Genomic DNA, 16,845 nt, shown 5'->3' with positions numbered 1-16,845 from the left:
TACCTTCTTCCTAAAATTCACAAACCCAATCATCCCGGCCGCCCCATTGTAGCTGGTAACCAAGCCGCCACAGAACGTATCTCGGCCTACGTAGATCAACACCTTCAACCCATTACATGCAGTCTCCCATCCTTCATCAAAGACACCAACCACTATCTTGAACACCTGGAATCCTTACTCAATCTGTTACCCCCGGAAACCATCCTTGTAACCATTGATGCCACTTCCTTATACACAAATATTCCGCATGTCCAGGGCCTCGCTGCGATGGGGCACTTCCTTTCTCGCCCATCACCTGCCACTCTACCTAAAACCTCTTTCCTCATTACCTGACCCACAACTTCTTCACTTCCGAAGGCCAGACATACCAACAATCAAAGGGAACAGCCATGGGTACCAGGATGGCCCCCCTCGTACGCCAACCTATTCATGGGTCACTTAGAGGAAGCCTCCTTGGTTACCCAGGCCTGCCAACCCAAAGTTTGGTACAAATTTATTGATGACATCTTCATGATCTGGACTCACAGTGAAGAAGAACTCCAGAATTTCCTCTCCAACCTCAACTCCTTTGGTTCCATCAGATTCACGTGGTCCTACTCCAAGTCCCATGCCACTTTCCTTGACGTTGACCTCCATCTGTCCAATGGCCAGCTTCACACGCCCGTCCACATCAAACCCACCAACAAGCAACAGTACCTCCATTATGACAGCTGCCACCCATTCCACATCAAATGGTCCCTTCCCTACAGCCTAGGTCTTCGTGGCAAATGAATCTGCTCCAGTCCGGAATCCCTGAACCATTACACCAACAACCTGAAAACAGCTTTCGCATCCCGCAACTACCCTCCCGACCTGGTACAGAAGCAAATAACCAGAGCCACTTCCTCATCCCCTCAAACCCAGAACCTCCCACAGAAGAACCCCAAAAGTGCCCCACTTGTGACAGGATACTTTCCAGGACTGGATCAGACTCTGAATGTGGCTCTCCAGCAGGGATACGACTTCTTCAAATCCTGCCCTGAAATGAGATCCATCCTTCATGAAATCCTCCCCACTCCACCAAGAGTGTTATTCCGCCGTCCACCTAACCTTCGTAACCTCTTAGTTCATCCCTATGAAATCCCCAAACCACCTTCACTACACTGTCTCCTACCCTTGTAACCGCCCCCGGTGTAAAACCTGTCCCATGCACCCTCCCACCACCACCTACTCCAGTCCTGTAACCCGGAAGGTGTACACGATCAAAGGCAGAGCCACGTGTGAAAGCACCTACGTGATTTACCAACTGACCTGCTTACACTGTGAAGCTTTCTATGTGGGAATGACCAGCAACAAACTGTCCATTCGCATGAATGGACACAGGCAGACAGTGTTTGTTGGTAATGAGGATCACCCTGTGGCTAAACATGCCTTGTTGCACGGCCAGCATATCTTGGCAGAGTGTTACATCGTCCGGGTTATCTGGATACTTCCCACTAACACCAACCTGTCAGAACTCCGGAGATGGGAACTTGCCCTTCAGTATATCCTCTCTTCTCGTTATCCGCCAGTCCTCAACCTCCGCTAATTTCAAGTTGCCGCCCCTCATACCTCACCTGTCTTTCAACAACATCTTTGCCTCTGTACTTCCACCTCGACTGACATCTCTGCCCAAACTCTTTGCCTTTACAAATGTCTGCTTGTGTCTGTGTATGTGCGGATGGATATGTGTGTGGGTGCGAGTGTATACCTGTCCTTTTTTCCCCCTAACATAAGTCTTTCCGCTCCCGGGATTGGAATGACTCCTTACCCTCACGCTTAAAACCCACATCCTTTCGTCTTTCCCTCTCCTTCCCTCTTTCCTGATGAAGCAGCCGTTGGTTGCGAAAGCTTGAATTTTGTGTGTATGTTTGTGTGTCTATCAACCTGCCAGCGCTTTCGTTTGGTAAGTCACATCATCTTTGTTTTTAGATATATTTGTCCCACGTGGAATGTTTCCCTCGATGATACAGATAGCCGTACCGTAGGTGCAACCACAACGGAGGGGTATCTGTTGAGAGGCCAGACAAACATGTGGTTCCTGAAGGGGGGCAGCAGCCTTTTCAGTAGTTGCAGGGCAACAGTCTGGATGATTGACTGATCTGGCTTTGTAACACTAACCAAAATGGCCTTGCTGTTCTGGTACTGCGAATGGCTGAAAGCAAGGGGAAACTACAGCCATAATTTTTCCCGAGGGCATGCAGCTTTACGGTATGATTAAATGATGATGGTGTCGTCTTCGGTCAAATATTCCGGAGGTAAAATAGTCCCCCATTCGGATCTCCGGGCGAGGACTACTCAAGACGACGTTGTTATCAGGAGAAAGAAAACTGGCGTTCTACGGATCGGAGCGTGGAATGTCAGATCCCTTAATCGGGCAGGTAGGTTAGAAAATTTAAAAAGGGAAATGGATAAGTTAAAGTTAAATATAGTGGGAATTAGTGAATTTCGGTGGCAGGAGGATCAAGACTTTTGGTCAGGTGAATACAGGGTTATAAATACAAAATCAAATAGTGGTATTGCAGGAGCAGGTTTAATAATGAATAAAAAAATAGGAGTACGGGTAAGCTACTACAAACAGCATAGTGAACGCATTATTGTAGCCAAGATAGACATGAAGCCCATGCCTACTACAGTAGTACAAGTTTATATGCCAACTAGCTCTGCAGACGACGAAGAAATTGATGAAATGTATGATGAGATAAAAGAAATTATTCAGGTAGTGAAGGGAGACGAAAATTTAATACATCTACATCTACATCTACATCTATACTCCGCGAGCCACCTTACGGTGTGTGGCGGAGGGTACTTATTGTACCACTATCTGATCCCCCCTTCCCTGTTCCATTCACGAATTGTGCGTGGGAAGAACGACTGCTTGTAAGTCTCCGTATTTGCTCTAATTTCTCGGATCTTTTCGTTGTGATCATTACGCGAGATATATGTGGGCGGTAGTAATATGTTGCCCATCTCTTCCCGGAATGTGCTCTCTCGTAATTTCGATAATAAACCTCTCCGTATTGCGTAACGCCTTTCTTGAAGTGTCCGCCACTGGAGCTTGTTCAGCATGTCCGTAACGCTCTCGCGCTGACTAAATGTCCCCATGACGAATCACGCTGCTTTTCGCTGGATCATGTCTATCTCTTCTATTAATCCAACCTGGTAAGGGTCCCATACTGATGAGCAATACTCAAGAATCGGACGAACAAGCGTTTTGTAAGCTACTTCTTTCGTCGATGAGTCACATTTTCTTAGAATTCTTCCTATGAATCTCAACCTGGCGCCTGCTTTTCCCACTATTTGTTTTATGTGATCATTCCACTTCAGATCGCTCCGGATAGTAACTCCTAAGTATTTTACGGTCGTTACCGCTTCCAATGATTTACCACCTATGGCATAATCGTACTGGAATGGATTTCTGCCCCTATGTATGCGCATTATATTACATTTATCTACGTTTAGGGAAAGCTGCCAGCTGTCGCACCATTCATTAATCCTCTGCAGGTCTTCCTGGAGTACGTACGAGTCTTCTGATGTTGCTACTTTCTTGTAGACAACCGTGTCATCTGCAAATAGCCTCACGGAGCTACCGATGTTGTCAACTAAGTCATTTATGTATATTGTAAACAATAAAGGTCCTATCACGCTTCCTTGCGGTACTCCCGAAATTACCTCTACATCTGCAGATTTTGAACCTTTAAGAATGACATGTTGTGTTCTTTCTTCTAGGAAATCCTGAATCCAATCACAAACCTGGTCCGATATTCCGTAAGCTCGTATTTTTTTCACTAAACGTAAGTGCGGAACCGTATCAAATGCCTTCCTGAAGTCCAGGAATACGGCATCAATCTGCTCGCCAGTGTCTACGGCACTGTGAATTTCTTGGACAAATAGGGCGAGCTGAGTTTCACATGATCTCTGTTTGCGGAATCCATGTTGGTTATGATGAAGGAGATTTGTATTATCTAAGAACGTCATAATACGAGAACATAAAACATGTTCCATTATTCTACAACAGATTGACGTAAGCGAAATAGGCCTATAATTATTCGCATCTGATTTATGACCCTTCTTGAAAATGGGAACGACCTGCGCTTTCTTCCAGTCGCTAGGTACTTTACGTTCTTCCAGAGATCTACGATAAATTGCTGATAGAAAGGGGGCAAGTTCTTTAGCATAATCACTGTAGAATCTTACGGGTATCTCGTCTGGTCCGGATGCTTTTCCGCTACTAAGTGATAGCAGTTGTTTTTCAATTCCGATATCGTTTATTTCAATATTTTCCATTTTGGCGTCCGTGCGACGGCTGAAGTCAGGGACCGTGTTACGATTTTCCGCAGTGAAACAGTTTCGGAACACTGAATTCAGTATTTCTGCCTTTCTTCGGTCGTCCTCTGTTTCGGTGCCATCGTGGTCAACGAGTGACTGAATAGGGGATTTAGATCCGCTTACCGATTTTACATATGACCAAAACTTTTTAGGGTTCTTGTTTAGATTGTTTGCCAATGTTTTATGTTCGAATTCGTTGAATGCTTCTCTCATTGCTCTCTTTACGCTCTTTTTCGCTTCGTTCAGCTTTTCCTTATCAGCTATGATTCGACTACTCTTAAACCTATGATGAAGCTTTCTTTGTTTCCGTAGTACCTTTCGTACATGATTGTTATACCACGGTGGATCTTTCCCCTCGCTTTGGACCTTAGTCGGTACGAACTTATCTAAGGCGTACTGGACGATGTTTCTGAATTTTTTCCATTTTTGTTCCACATCCTCTTCCTCAGAAATGAACGTTTGATGGTGGTCACTCAGATATTCTGCGATTTGTGCCCTATCACTCTTGTTAAGCAAATATATTTTCCTTCCTTTCTTGGCATTTCTTATTACACTTGTAGTCATTGATGCAACCACTGACTTTGATCACTGATACCCTCTTCTACATTCACGGAGTCGAAAAGTTCCGGTCTATTTGTTGCTATGAGGTCTAAAACGTTAGCTTCACGAGTTGGTTCTCTAACTATCTGCTCGAAGTAATTCTCGGACAAGGCAGTCAGGATAATGTCACAAGAGTCTCTGTCCCTGGCTCCAGTTCTGATTGTGTGACTATCCCATTCTATACCTGGTAGATTGAAGTCTCCCCCTATTACAATAGTATGATCACGAAACTTCTTCACGACGTTCTGCAGGTTCTCTCTGAGGCGCTCAACTACTACAGTTGCTGATGCAGGTGGTCTATAGAAGCATCCGACTATCATATCTGACCCACCTTTGATACTTAACTTAACCCAGATTATTTCACATTCGCATTCGCTAATAACTTCACTGGATATTATTGAATTCTTTACTGCTATAAATACTCCTCCACCATTGGCGTTTATCCTATCCTTGCGGTATATATTCCATTCTGTGTCTAGGATTTCGTTACTGTTCACTTCCGGTTTTAACCAACTTTCCGTTCCTAATACTATATGCGCACTATTTCCTTCAATAAGCGATACTAATTCAGGAACCTTGCCCTGGAAACTCCTGCAGTTTACCAATATTACGTTAACTTTTCCTGTTTTTGGTCTCTGAGGATGGACGTTCTTTATCAACGATGCTGATGTTCTCTCTGGTAAGCCGTCAGGTATTTTATCGTTTCGCCCAAGGGGGGGGTCCCTCTAACCTAAAAAACCCCCGTGTGCACGCCACACGTACTCTGCTACCCTAGTAGCTGCTTCCGGTGTGTAGTGCACGCCTGACCTGTCTAGGGGAGCCCTACAGTTCTCCACCCAATAACGGAGGTCGATGAATTTGCAACCATTATAGTCGCAGAGTCGTCTGAGCCTCTGGTTTAGACCCTCCACACGGCTCCAAACCAGAGGACCGCGATCGACTCTGGGCACTATGCTGCAGATATTAAGCTCAGCTTGCACTCCGCGTGCGATGCTGGTTGTCTTCACCAAATCAGCCAGCCGCCGGAAGGAACCAAGGATGGCCTCAGAACCCAAGCGGCAGGCGTCATTCGTTCCGACATGTGCTACTATCTGCAGCCGGTCGCACCCAGTGCGTTCAATAGCTGCCGGAAGGGCCTCCTCCACATTACGGACGAGACCCCCCGGCAAGCACACCGAGTGCACACTGGCATTCTTCCCCGACCTACCCGCTATTTTCCTGAGGGGCTCCATAACCCGCCTAACGTTGGAGCTCCCTATAACTAATAGGCCCGCCCTCTGTGACTGTCGGGACCTTGCCGGAGAATCGGCCACTGGCCCAACAGGCGAGGCATCCTGTGGTGGCTCGGAAACGATGTCATCACCACTAGGAAGCACCCCGTACCTGTTGGAAAGGGGTAAGGCAGCTGCCACGCGGCCAGATCCCACCTTCGCCTTTCGGCCAGGCACACGCGAGCCCACCACTGTCCGCCATTCATGGGTGACTGGAATTCAAGAGTAGGAAAAGGGAGAGAAGGAAACATAGTAGGTCAATATGGATTGGAGCTAAGAAATGAAAGAGGAAGCCGCCTGGTAGAATTTTGCACAGAGCATTACTTAATCATAGCTGACATTTGGTTCAAGAATCATGAAAGAAAGTTGTATACATGGAAGAACCCTGGAGATACTAAAAGGTATCAGATAGATTATATAATGGTAAGACAGAGATTTCGGAACCAGGTTTTAAATTGTAAGACATTTCCAGGGGCAGATGTGGACTCTGACCACAATCTATTGGTTATGAACTGTAGATTAAAACTGAAGAAACTGCAAAAAGGTGGGAATTCAAAGAGATGGGACCTGGATAAACTGACTAAACCAGAGGTTGTACAGAGTTTCAGGGAGAGCATAAGGGAACAATTGACAGGAATGGGGGAAAGAAATACAGTAGAAGAAGAATGGGTAGCATTGAGGGATGAAATAGTGAATGCAGCAGAGGATCAAATACGTAAAAAGAAGAGGGCTAGTAGAAACCCTTGGGTAACAGAAGAAATATTGAATTTAATTGATGAAAGGAGAAAATATAAAAATGCAGTAAATGAAGCAGGCAAAAAGGAATACAAACGTCTCAAAAATGAGATCGACAGGAAGTGCAAAATGGCTAAGCAGGGATGGCTAGAGGACAAATGTAAGGATGTAGAGGCTTATCTCACTAGGGGTAAGACAGATACTGCCTACAGGAAAATTAAAGAGACCTTTGGAGAAAGGAGAAGCACTTGTATGAATATCAAGAGCTTTGATGGAAACCCAGTTCTAAGCAAAGAAGGGAAAGCAGAAAGATGGAAGGAGTATGTAGAGGGTCTATACAAGGGCGATGTACTTGAGGACAATATTATGGAAATGGAAGAGGATGTAGATGAAGATGAAATGGGAGATATGATATTGCGTGAAGAGTTTGACAGAGCACTGAAAGACCTGAGTCGAAACAATGCCCCGGTAGTAGACAATATTCCATTAGAGCTACTGACAGCCTTGGGAGAACCAGTCCTGACAAAACTCTACCATCTGGTGAGCAAGATGTATGAGACATGCGAAATACCCTCGGACTTCAAGAAGAATATAATAATTCCAATCCCAAAGAAAGCAGGTGTTGACAGATGTGAAAATTACCGAATTATCAGTTTAATAAGTCACAGCTGCAAAATACTAACGCGAATTCTTTACAGACGAATGGAAAAACTGATAGAAGCCGACCTTGGGGAAGATCAGTTTGGATTCCGTAGAAATGTTGGAACACGTGAGGCAATACTGACCCTATGACTTATCTTAGAAGAAATATTAAGGAAAGGCAAACCTACGTTTCTAGCATTCGTAGACGTAGAGAAAGCTTTTGACAATGTTGATTGGAATACTCTCTTTCAAATTCTGAAGGTGGCAGGGGTAAAATACAGAGAGCGAAAGGCTATTTACAATTTGTACAGAAAGCAGATGGCAGTTATAAGAGTCGAGGGGTATGAAAGGGAAGCAGTGGTTGGGAAGGGAGTGAGACAGGGTTGTTGCCTATCCCCGATGTTATTCAATCTGTATATTGAGCAAGCAATAAAGGAAACAAAAGAAAAGTTCGGAGTAGGTATTAAAATCCATGGAGAAGAAATATAAACTTTGAGGTTTGCCGATGACATTGTAATTCTGTCAGAGACAGCAAAGGACTTGGAAGAGCAGTTGAACGGAATGGACAGCGTCCTGAAAGGAGGGTATAAGATGCAAATGAACAAAAGCAAAATGAGGATAATGGAATGTAGTCGTTTTAAGTCGGGTGAAGCTGAGGGAATTATATTAGAAAATGAGACACTTAAAGTAGTAAAGGAGTTTTGCTATTTGGGGAGCAAAATAACTGATGATGGTCGAAGTAGAGAGGATATAAAATGTAGACTGGCAATGGCAAGGAAAGTGTTACTGAAGAAGAAAAATTTGTTAACATCGAGTATAGATTTAAATGTCAGGAAGTTGTTTCTGAAAGTATTTGTATGGAGCATAGCCATGTATGGAAGTGAAACGTGGACGATAAATAGCTTAGACAAGAAGAGAATAGAAGCTTTCGAAATGTGGTGCTACGGAAGAATGTTGAAGATTAGATGAGTAGATCAGATAACTAATGAGGAGGTATTGAATAGAATTGGGGAGAAGAGGAGCTTGTGGCACAACTTGACTAGAAGAAGGGATCGGTTGGTAGGTCATGTTCTGAGACATCGAGGGATCACCAATTTAGTATTGGAGGGCAGCGTGGAAGGTAAAAATCGTAGAAGGAGACCAAGGCATGAATACACTAAGCAGATTCAGAAGGATGTAGGCTGCAGTAGGTACTGGGAGATGAAGAAACTTGCACAGGATAGAGTAGCATGGAGATCTGCATCAAACGAGACTCAGGACTGAAGACCGTAACAACATGTATAATAGAGGGAAACATTCCACGTGGGAAAAATATATCTATAACCAAAGATTCTGTAACTTACCAAACGAAAGCGTTGGTATGTTGATAGAAACAATAACAAACGCAAACACACACACAAATTTCAAGCTTTCGCAACCAACGGTTGCTTCATCAGGAAAGAGGGAAGGAGAGGGAAAGTCGAAAGAATCTGGGTAAGGCAGAGGGTAAGGAGTCATTCCAATCCCGGGAGCGGAAAGACTTACCTTGGGGGGAAAAACGGACAGGTATACACTAGCACGCGCGCGCGCACACACACACACACACACACACACACACACGCACATCCATCTGCACATAACAGACACAAGCAGACATGTGTAAAGGCAAAGAGTTTGGGTAGAGATGTCAGTCGAGGCGGAAGTACAGAGGCAAAGATGTTATTGAATGACAGGTGAGGTATGAGCGGCGGCAACTTTGCCTTTACATATGTCTGCTTGTTTCTGTTATGTGTGGATGGATATGTGTGTGTGTGCGAGTGTATACCTGTGCCTTTTTACTCCCAAAGTAAGTCTTTCCGCTCCGGGGAAGGGAAAGGTGGTGATGGAGTTGTTCTGTATGATGATATTGAATGAAATTATGCAATGTAGACCAACTAAGACAAATTATTTCATAGTGAAAAAATGTATTATTAATACAAAAATCTGAGAGTAGAGTATGAAGAACATTGTGCTGCCAGTAAAGTTTTCATTCTGTATGAAGACCCAAGGAATTAATAGTATAAACCCCTTGCATCTGTTGATTATTGTAGGTTACCATTATTTCCCAAGGGGCTTTGGCATTGTGACATTAAATGAAGGTGGTTTTGTTAGGTTTGCCGACAGAGGGTTAACAGTAACGCAATTCAAGATTTTAACAGCATATTAATATGAGAGATGAATTGTCAGATTCAGTGCTAGTGCTGTGCACAATCACAGTAAACTTGCACTATTTGCTGAACAAAATAATGAGTAATAACAAGGGGCTAGGGACAGAAGTGGTGAGGGTCTCCATAATGGATAATTCCTCAGTCTGATGTACAGCTACTCCTGATTTGCTGTTATTTGGCTTCCAAACTGTTTTGTACTCTTACAATAAGGTTTTATTGAAAGTGATTTATGATTAAATCTCATATGAGGTCATAAAAGATACCCATGATTGTTTTATTCGTCTAAGTTATCAGAGTAGTTCTACAAGTTTCTGACTTTATCACCATTTGAAGGGCATAAGAAGAAAACAGTTGCGCCACTTTTCAATATAATCTCTCTTTACTTCAATATATTTCACATATTTTGGTTTGCAGTTGTACCGCAGAAGAAGGGAGAAACAACCAACGTAAGCTTTTATCCCCAATTGATTTGGAACTGTATCAGAACATTTCCTTCTGGAGTATTCTGTATTAGTTTTGAAAAGAGGCAGATTTCACCTGCCAATAAATCAAGATTCTTGGCCATTGGGAACATCCAAAACCTATGGCAGTAACTGCAGTGTCACCCTTAATGTCATTATGAGGGACACTAGTGTCGTAGCTCACGCACAGAAGTGAAGCTTAGTAGTGAGGTATAATAAAGATATATGAAATTACAGCTCTGATGAGCAATACTCAAGAATCATTCTTACAGGTGCTTTAAGTCACTTCTTTCATGGATGAATAGCATTTTCTGAATATTCTTCCAATGACACTATCTGGCATCTACTATTTGTTTTATGTGGTCTTTCCACTTAATGTCACTCTGGATGGTTACTCCTATACATTTTATGGTTTTATAGTTTTCAGAGGTTTATCAACAACAGTAATGTGTGATCAGTAGTGTGTGTCTAGGACCGTTTATGTGCAGTACATTACATTTATTTACATTCAGCATCAACTGTGAACCCCACATCCAGTTACTGATCTTCCATACATCTTCCTGTATTTCACTACCATCTTCTGGATTTTTAACTTTCCTATAAACATCATCATCTCGAAACAGCCTCGTGGAGCTCCTGGTTTTATCCTGTAGGTATATGTAAGTTGTGATCAGGAAGTAACGGGAATTTTTGTTTTTCTTAAAGAATCTGTATTTATTCATCAGCATCAACTTTGTCCTCTTCAGAGTAATCCTCCTCAGCTGTAGTACACTTCTTCCAGTTCTTTTTCCATTCTTGGAAGCACTTGAGGAACTCACTTTTCGTTAAGGTGTTCAACTCATTCAGTAGTTCTGATTTTATCTCATCAATAGTAGCAAAGCAACGTCCTTTCATGATTCTCTTCCACATCAGAAATAGAAAGAAGTCACAGGGGCCATGTACAGCAAATACAATGGCTGAGGCATCATAACATTTTTATTTTTATTTTATTTTATTAGTGTTATTATTTTCGATTATTCCCATTTAAGAGAGCGTTTGAACTCGAATTCCTTTATGATAATTGTTTATGCTTTTTCTGAGCCCAAATTTTCTTCATGTGTTCACTGTGTTGTTTCTTTCGCTCCGCTGTCCATTTGCATCCTATGTTGTTGTGGTGTCAAATTTATGTTTTTTGATGATGTTCCAGAATTCAGTTCTATTTTCTGCATCGTTTACTGTTATGTGTGCTTGTCTGAGGTCCTCTTCAACTTCTTTTATCCATTTTGTTTTTCCCCTGCCTGAGTTATGACTTTAAGAATTCGTTTTGAAATTCTGTTTTCATTCATCCTGTGGATATGTCCGTAGAACTGCATTCTTCTTTTCCTTATTGTGTCCGTAATCTTGTCTGTGTATTTATATAATTCTGATGTTGGTCTCTTCTTCCAGATTCCTTGCTCTTGTATCGGGCCAAAAATTTTCCTGAGAATTTTCCTTTCTTGTTTCTCTATTTCTTTGATTTTAGTTTGCCCACCTATTTGTGTTGTTTCAGATGCATGCAGTGCCTCCGGAAGTATGACAGTGTTGTAGTGGCTCAATTTTGCGTTAATGGATATGGACTTTGTGTTATAATAGTTCCACATGAGTTTATATGCTTTCTGTAGTTCTTTTATTCTTTCCTCATTGGCCTTTAGGTTGATCCCTGATGGCTGGATGATTTCTCCCAGGTACTTAAAATGTGGTACTTGTACGATTTTCCCATGGCTTGTCACAATAGGCAATTTGTCTTGTGGCACTCTTTCTATGTATTGGGTTTTCTCATATGAGATTTGCAGGCCAGTTATTTGAGCAATTTTGTGTAACTTCTCTATGGTGTTAGTGGCTTCTTTTCTATTATTTGTGAGGATTATTTTAGTTTTTATTTATTTATTTTTTCCCAAAAATCACGAACAAGCATTGAGGTGTAAGTGGAAGCTTTATCATGACACATTTTCCACGTGCTGTTTTGCCACAGTTATGGTCATTTTCTTTGGATTGCTTCACACAAATGGCATTTAACTTCCAGGTAGTATTCCTTATTGACTCTGCAGCCGTTAGGCAGGAACTCATAATGCACTATCCCATGTTAATAGAAGTAGTCCGCAAAAAAAGCCTTCACAAATGATTGAACATGCCAATTTTTTATTTATTTATTTTTTCAGTCTCAGCTCTTCAGGTGGTTTCAGTTTGGTCTCCTGTTTATAACTACCTTTGGAAGTTCTGGATTGCTGTCGATTTTATTCAGCAACTCCTGAAGAACGTCATTTTTGGTTGAAATTCAATAATTTTGGATCAGACATTTCTGCCACACCATTTTCTTTACTTTTCCACGTTATCGTCAGTGATTTCAGTAACATGTCTGGTCTGATTCATGTTAAGCTTGTAGTTTGTTCAGTAAACCACACTGTTAATTTTGGCCCCAGTGCACTCGACCTTCTTGGTTGCACATGCTGGTGTAACATGCTTAATAAGTCGTACTGTTTCCATTTGAAGACTCCATTGGTTTTTGTCACTGTGGTTCATAAGCTGATAGCAGATTTATGCTTGGGCTCTGAACATGGTGCTTTTTGGTGTCAACACTGGTAGCATGTTTTGAATAAATGACCTTTGAATTAACAATACAGCTGTTTGTTTCAATTTTCAGTATTCAAGTACTTTCCCTTTTTTTCTTGCCTTATTCGACTGCCTTTGGCTTTTCAGTCTTGCCTGTGACTCCAAGAATCATGTCAGATATGTTGTCAGCAGCAGGTACTGCCGCTCTGTGAATGGTCGCCTTTACCTAACTGTAATTTTCCCTGGAGGCAGACTCAGTGCGAACCCATCGATGTGCACAAGAAACAGAAAATTATCGTATGTTATACACAGTTTATGATTTTCTAGAATTCCTCTCTGGTTTTGATTATCTTAGCTTTTGTGCTACTTTATTCTCCAAAAGTTAGCCAAGAAATTTGGGAATTCATATATGTAAATTTTATTTTATTTTTTTTTTTTTTTTTTTTTTCCCACCTGTGCCTTGTGGGTGGGGGAGAGGAGGCAGTAGGGTAGAGGTCGAGGTCATGACACTTGTGACCTGCCATTTGGATTCACATCTTGTATGTTTTACTGTATGATTGTCATAGGGGACAGTCCATAATGACAGCAGGTAGTATTATATAAAAATATTCTGTTTCATTGAGATATTGTTTTCTACTTATATGATTGGTAGTGAGAAGTTCTCAGGGGGCACTATTAGATGCAATTATCATTAATAGATTAAACATCTCTACCAGTGATAGGTCAATGTCTAAATGTGATAAAATACAAGCTCAGGTAATTTTCAGGTTGTGATACAAGATCAAACACCAGTTCCTGATTTACCTCTATGCATAGCATCACAAGATTTAATATTGTAGTTAAAGAGAAACATATATGCACTTCATACATATAGCAATTGAGACTTCAGTTGCTAAATTACAACCAAAAACAGTAAGTTGAGTACCTGAAACTTTCTAGTGTGGCCATGACAAACATAGATGCCAAAGGTGATACAGCAAGTTTGACTGTAGGATGAGAAGAAGGAATCTTAATTCCATGAAGTTTCTTCTTATTTACATGTAGACATAAAAACAAGAGGTGTACTGATTGTATGCACTCTATTCCACAGCAGAGAACGTGAAAAAGTTCCTTGTTAGGGAAATGAGTTATGCCTGGGTTTCTTTGTGTACTGTTTCATTATCAGAGATCAATTGTTTATATAATCACATTCTAATTTTATTTTACAATCCATTATGTTTATAACTGCATATTAATTTTTTGAATAATGAAGAGCTTAAGGAACACACCATTGTGCCTCACAGTGTTATAGCAGCTGATGTATTTTGCTGATAGAGGCCACTCATAATATAGAAGTAAAATTTAGTTTTTGACAAAAAAATTTCTGCTTGGCAGAACTACTGTTTTAACCTTTAACAGATGATAAAAATGCTGTGAAGAGAGAGAGAGAGAGAGAGAGAGAGAGAGAGAGAGAGAGAGAGAGAGAGAGAGACTACTGTTGTCTCCAGTTGGTTGAGGGCCTCAGAGTCTGGAGGTGACAGTGGCCATGTGTACGTGAGTTGTGCATGTGTGAATTCACGTACAATTTTATAAATCTGGAAAAGGGGGGGGGGGGGGGGAGGAAGAGGACTGATACAATAGCTTACTGTTCTTTTAAATGTGTCTGTCAGTTGCAGAATTCCCCCTTTATGTGGTGAGTAGCAGTCTATCCTAATTCATATCGTTTTTATTACAGACTGGATTTTCCATTGTTTAAAATATCTTGAATTGTATGTCTACTGAACTGTGAAAATGACTGTTGCATTTTGTGTTGCAGATATTCCTCAGGTGTAATGAAAAACTTGTGGAAGCGATTAAAAACCTAATCGACACTGCTGCAAGCATTACTGTAATCCTGGCATTAATCATATTTTTGTGCTGTACTTCAGTTTTTCTTGCACTTCAGGTAAATTTATTGATCAAACTTTTAATAATCCAGTATCAAACACTTAAGCAATGAAACAGCAGAAATCAAGCAGACAAAAAAGTTTAAAAACATAGACAATGAATGTGTAGATTCCGAGTATGAATCAGAAGTTTCACCAGCAGTCAGATTCAGACTACTTGTAATGATGTACATCCAGTCAGTAAGTCAAACATGATGGGATAAACTCGTAACAAATTACTGGATTCTGATTAAAACAAAAGAAGGAAATGTGAATAAACTACTGTGAGGGATACACAGAGGGGCGATGAAGAGCAGCTCATAAAAATATATATATATATATTTCAAAATAAATTATCAAGGAAAGACAAAATAATTAATAGTAAAAGAGGGAACTCAAATAAAGAAAATAACAGTATTATGTGATTTCATTGTTGAGAAAATGTTTCGAATGTGCAGCAATCTTCAGCAGTTACATTTAAAATGATGAGGTTAAGATATGTGTGGATATGTTGGTTGGGGTTGGGTTGTTTTGGGGGAAGAGACCAAACTGCAAGGTCGTCGGTTTAGGGAAGGACGGGGAAGGAAGTCAGCCGAGCCCTTTCAAAGGAACCATCCCAGCATTTGCCTGGAGCAATTTAGGGAAATCACGGAAAACCTGAATCAGGATGGCCGGACGCGGGATTGAACTGTCGTCCTCCCAAATGCGAGTCCAGTGAGGTTAAGAACATTGTCTAAGTGTAACTGCTCAATTATTCTTGTATTATAATCAGCCCTATTTCAATGATAACAGTATTGAAGAATACAATGTTTTGTGCAAGTGCTAAGGTTTTGGTCTATCTATGGTCTATATCTATAAGAGTCCAGATATCATGACCACAGACGGTGTGTGTGTGGATGTATTTCAGAATTATTATTTGGTGACATGATATTTAAAATAATTAAATTGCAGGAATCCCATGTTTTTTAGGATGATGTACAAATTGTCTCAGTTTACAAGTTTCTTGTACATAGAGATTTTCACTACCTCATCCTGAGACTATCGTTGGGCTTTATACAGTTAAATACCAATGGGATAATATGGTTGAAATTGATAAGGCACAATGTGTAGTTGTAGCAACTGCCTTTTAATATTAGGGAATCAGTTTTTGGTGCCTTGCTATTCTCAGTGTGTGCCAATCCTACCTCCCATTTATGATAATATACACAACTCTCTGCCACTTCTTTCCTGTTTCCTTTATCCTTTTCTGATATTGTGCTATCTTCCTCTCTATTTCTACAGTCTCTCAGTTCTGCCCTTGCTTATTCATCCACATCATTTTTCCTTTTCTACCTGTTTCAGTATTTCTTATTACTTCTGCTTTTGTCTTTACTTTCTTCTTTTAGCATCCTTTCAGCCTTCTATTGTGTTTTTTATTTGTTTTGATCTTCCCCTCACATCGCTTCTTTGTTTCTATCTCCCTGTTGTTTCTACATAAACTCCTCTTAAAATATAAAATTTCATGTATGCAAAGTTATGAAGAATTGATTATTTTCAATTTGAAACTTCACCACATGATGTTGTTCTCTCATTGGTCCTTCTCTCTCTCTCTCTCTCTCTCTCTCTCTCTCTCTCTCTGTCCTCCCAAAGTGGTTACTGTTAGTTAAGTATATTGTGTGTGCCCAAAAAAACTCATCCTCTTCCAATGTGGCTCCAGTAGCCTAAAAGTTTGAACACTCCTGTTCTAAATCTTTATGTCCATTTTTTTGTTGCATTCTTGTAACTTTTCGCCTGTTTAGTATCACATTCATTTTATTTATAATTTATTTTTTGTCCAAGACTTTTTTGTTGTTGTTGCCTTCGGTCTGAGGACTGGTTTGATGCAGCTCTCCGTGCTACTCTATCTTGTATGTGTCTCTTGATCGCCGAATAGCTAGTGCAACCTACATCTTTCTGAATCTGCTTACTGTATTCATCTCTTGGTCTCCCTCTATGATTTTTATGCCCCCCCCCCCCACCCCACCCACACACATCCCGCCAGTACTAAATTGGTGATCCCTTGATATCTCAGAATGTGTCCTACAAACTCTACAAACTGATCCCTCCATTTGGTCAAGCTGTGCCACAAACATCTTGGCTTTGTGGTGTTCGC

The 16,845-nt window shown here is 41.2% G+C and overlaps 1 protein-coding gene across 1 annotated transcript in view; it reads left to right on the top strand.

Annotated features, from left to right (window-relative positions):
* Positions 1 to 16,845, top strand: part of LOC126259589 (transmembrane protein 245) — a 269,387-nt gene that overhangs the window by 67,241 nt on the left and 185,301 nt on the right. Inside the window, exon 6 of the mRNA XM_049956501.1 lies at positions 14,606 to 14,734. Coding sequence (XP_049812458.1) covers positions 14,606 to 14,734 — 129 coding nt within the window. The remainder of the gene's footprint in view (positions 1 to 14,605; positions 14,735 to 16,845) is intronic.

Source organism: Schistocerca nitens, chromosome 5, assembly GCF_023898315.1.
Source record: "Schistocerca nitens isolate TAMUIC-IGC-003100 chromosome 5, iqSchNite1.1, whole genome shotgun sequence".
In the NCBI taxonomy this organism is placed as follows: Eukaryota; Metazoa; Arthropoda; class Insecta; order Orthoptera; family Acrididae; genus Schistocerca; species Schistocerca nitens.
The sequence above is the reverse complement of the archived record's forward strand: the minus strand, read 5'-3'. Positions and strand labels throughout refer to the sequence as shown.